The 3,011-nt window shown below is 40.3% G+C and overlaps 1 protein-coding gene across 1 annotated transcript in view; it reads right to left on the reverse strand.

The window, feature by feature from the left end:
- The window catches only part of LOC106876855 (caskin-2), a gene marked incomplete at its 3' end in the record, with an annotated part of 405,195 nt that overhangs the window by 158,969 nt on the left and 243,215 nt on the right, over positions 1–3,011 (reverse strand). Inside the window, exon 10 of the mRNA XM_052968105.1 lies at positions 779–873. Within this exon, the coding sequence (XP_052824065.1) occupies positions 779–873 (95 nt within the window). The remainder of the gene's footprint in view (positions 1–778; positions 874–3,011) is intronic.

Here is a 3,011-nt window from a genome sequence, read left to right on the forward strand (position 1 = left end):
TATACGATGGGCTTCTTTCATTTTCCATCTACCAAATCCACACCCCAAGGCCATAGTAGAAGACACTTGCCCAAGGTGCAACACAGTGGGACTGAAACTAGAGCCATGTGGTTGGGAAGCAAGCTTCTTACCACACAGCCACTCCTGCACACTCCTGATGTGTGTGTGTGTATATATATATATATATATATATATATAACAGTCACTGGACTCTGGCCATGCAGGGCCATGCCTTGAATATTTTTTTTAGTTAAACAAATTGCCTCTAGTACTTATGTTTTTTTTTTAAAGCCTGGTACTTATTCTATCACTCTCTTTGGTCAAACCGCAGTCATGGGGATATAAACAAACCAACACTGATCATCAAGTAGTGATGAGGGACAAACAAAAAGACACACACACATACACAAACACATGCTTATTGAGCTTCCATCTACCAAATCCACTCACAAAGCTTTGGGCTGTGCAGGGCTAAAGAAAACACTGGCTCAAGATGCCATGCAGTAAGGACTGAACCCTAGATCATATGGTTAGCAAGCAAATCTCTTAACCACACAGCCACACCTGCACCTAATTACTGCATCACCTGCAACACACACACACATACTGTCTTAAGGAAATGACAGATTGGATAATGGGATACGAGATAATAGCCTATGTTTGAATAAAATATATGTAGGTCACAGTTGGAACACATTTGATTGCACTGGATCACAGATCATGATAGACCTGGGGCTACAGAACAACATTAGGAAACCCCCAAAAGATGTGAGCTTACCTTAATATATTCCCCTTCCTTGAAAGCAAGTCCGTGGATGTCATACTGGTTTGAGTGTTCTTTAATGGCACGAGCCTTCACAGCAAAACTTGCTTCTGTAAAACAACAAAAATAAAGAATCCATGAGTTATTGGACAGCTTAAGATTTTTTTGGGGGGGTCAGTAAGATTTGAGGGTATAACTCTTGGAGATGAAAGTTGGACAGAAAGATTGGCAGAATTGGTATTAACACAGTAGGGAGCAAATAGATGTAGTTTATTGTCCAGTTTCACAACATGACCTGAAGAACATAACACATCGTTGGTCTGAGAATGGAAACCGCAATCTTGCGATCATGAGTGTAACACCCAAATTACTAAGCCACATGTTTTCTACATATAAATATATATCATCATTTAATGTCCACTTTTCCATGATTTTGTAGGTTAGATACAATTCGCTGAGACAGATTTTTTACAGCCAGATGCTTTTCCTGTCACTAACCCTCACCTATTTTGAAGCAAGGTAATATTTCCATTGGCCTTTTTAAAATATGAACAGCAAAATGGCTGGACAGGTTTTCTGAGAATTCTGCATAATGAACAGGAGTTGTATACGAGATAGTTGAGACTGTATGATGGATAAGAGAGGATGTATGATGGATAGGGGAGGCTGTACAATGGATAGGGGAGGCTGTACGATGGATAGGAGAAGCTGTACGATGGATAGGAGAGGCTGTATGGTGGATAGGGGAGGCTGTATGATGGATAGGGGAGGTTGTATGATGGATAGGAGAAGCTGTATGATGGGTAGAGGAGGCTGCATGATGGATAGGAGAGGGTGCATGATGGATAGGAGAGGGTGCATGATGGATAGGGGAGGTTGTATGATGGATAGGGGAGGCTGTATGATGGATAGGGGAGGCTGTATGATGGACAGGGGAGGCTGTATGATGGACAGGGGAGGCTGTATGACGGACAGGGGAGGCTGTATGATGGACAGGGGAGGCTGTATGACGGGTAGGAGAGGTTGTATGATGTATAAGGGAGGTTGTATGATGGATAGGGGTGGCTGTATGATGGATAGGGGAGGCTGTATGCTGGATAGGGGAGGCTGTATGCTGGATAGGGGAGGCTGTATGCTGGATAGGAGAAGTAGTATAATAGACAGAAAATACCATATAATGGATAGGAGAGCCTGTACAATGGAGGGGAGAAGCTGTATAATGGAGAGAAGAGGTTGTATAATGGGGAGAAGAGGTTGTATAATGGCGAAAAGTGGCTGTATGATAGGGAAAAGGGGCTGTATAATGGGTAGGAGAAGGCATAGAAAAAGGTTGATTAATATGTACAGCGAAAGCTGCATAAGGGACAAGAGATGGGTGTATAATGCATCAAATCAAGTTGTATAAAAAAAACACTGGTGTATAATACATAGAGGAGGCAATATAATGGACAGGAGAAACCTCCATTATCAACAGAGAATGATGTATAAAAAAGAGAGAAGGATGCTATATAATGAACAAAGAAAGCTTTATTATTAGAGACAGAAATAGAAAAAGCTGTATAACTAAAATGCTTGTTATGTACACATTTTGAAATTCTAACAACAACATACATACACACACTTGTTTCAGTTATTTGACTGTGGCCATGCTGGAACATTGCCTTGATATATATATATACATACATTCATAGATATTAGTTCGCTCCTTATAATGATTATTGACAGGGGTTTACATGCTGTATTTCCATATTTGTACATTTGTATTGAAATAATATATCAGCATATATAGTCATTTATATTATATGAGTATATATCTGGACACACCCACTGACGGATACACAAGCTTATGTAGTTTTAAAGATGAATTATTAACAGATACGTATTTCTATCAGCATATGCATACACACACAAACACACACATATATATATATATATATATCATCATCATCATCATCATCGTTTAACGTCCGCTTTCCATGCTAGCATGGGTTGGACGATTTGACTGAGGACTGGTGAAACCGGATGGCAACACCAGGCTCCAGTCTGATTTGGCAGAGTTTCTACAGCTGGATGCCCTTCCTAACGCCAACCACTCAGAGAGTGTAGGGTCTCAGAGAGTGTATATATATATATATATATATATACACACACATTAAATGCAGGGAGCAAACGGTGAAGTCATGTTTGAGGTGAAGAAAGAAGATGAGAGAAGAGAAAGGTGAGAGAGAGAGAGAGAGAGAGAGTGAAT

This window comes from Octopus bimaculoides, chromosome 5 (genome assembly GCF_001194135.2).
Source record: "Octopus bimaculoides isolate UCB-OBI-ISO-001 chromosome 5, ASM119413v2, whole genome shotgun sequence".
Taxonomy (NCBI): Eukaryota; Metazoa; Mollusca; class Cephalopoda; order Octopoda; family Octopodidae; genus Octopus; species Octopus bimaculoides.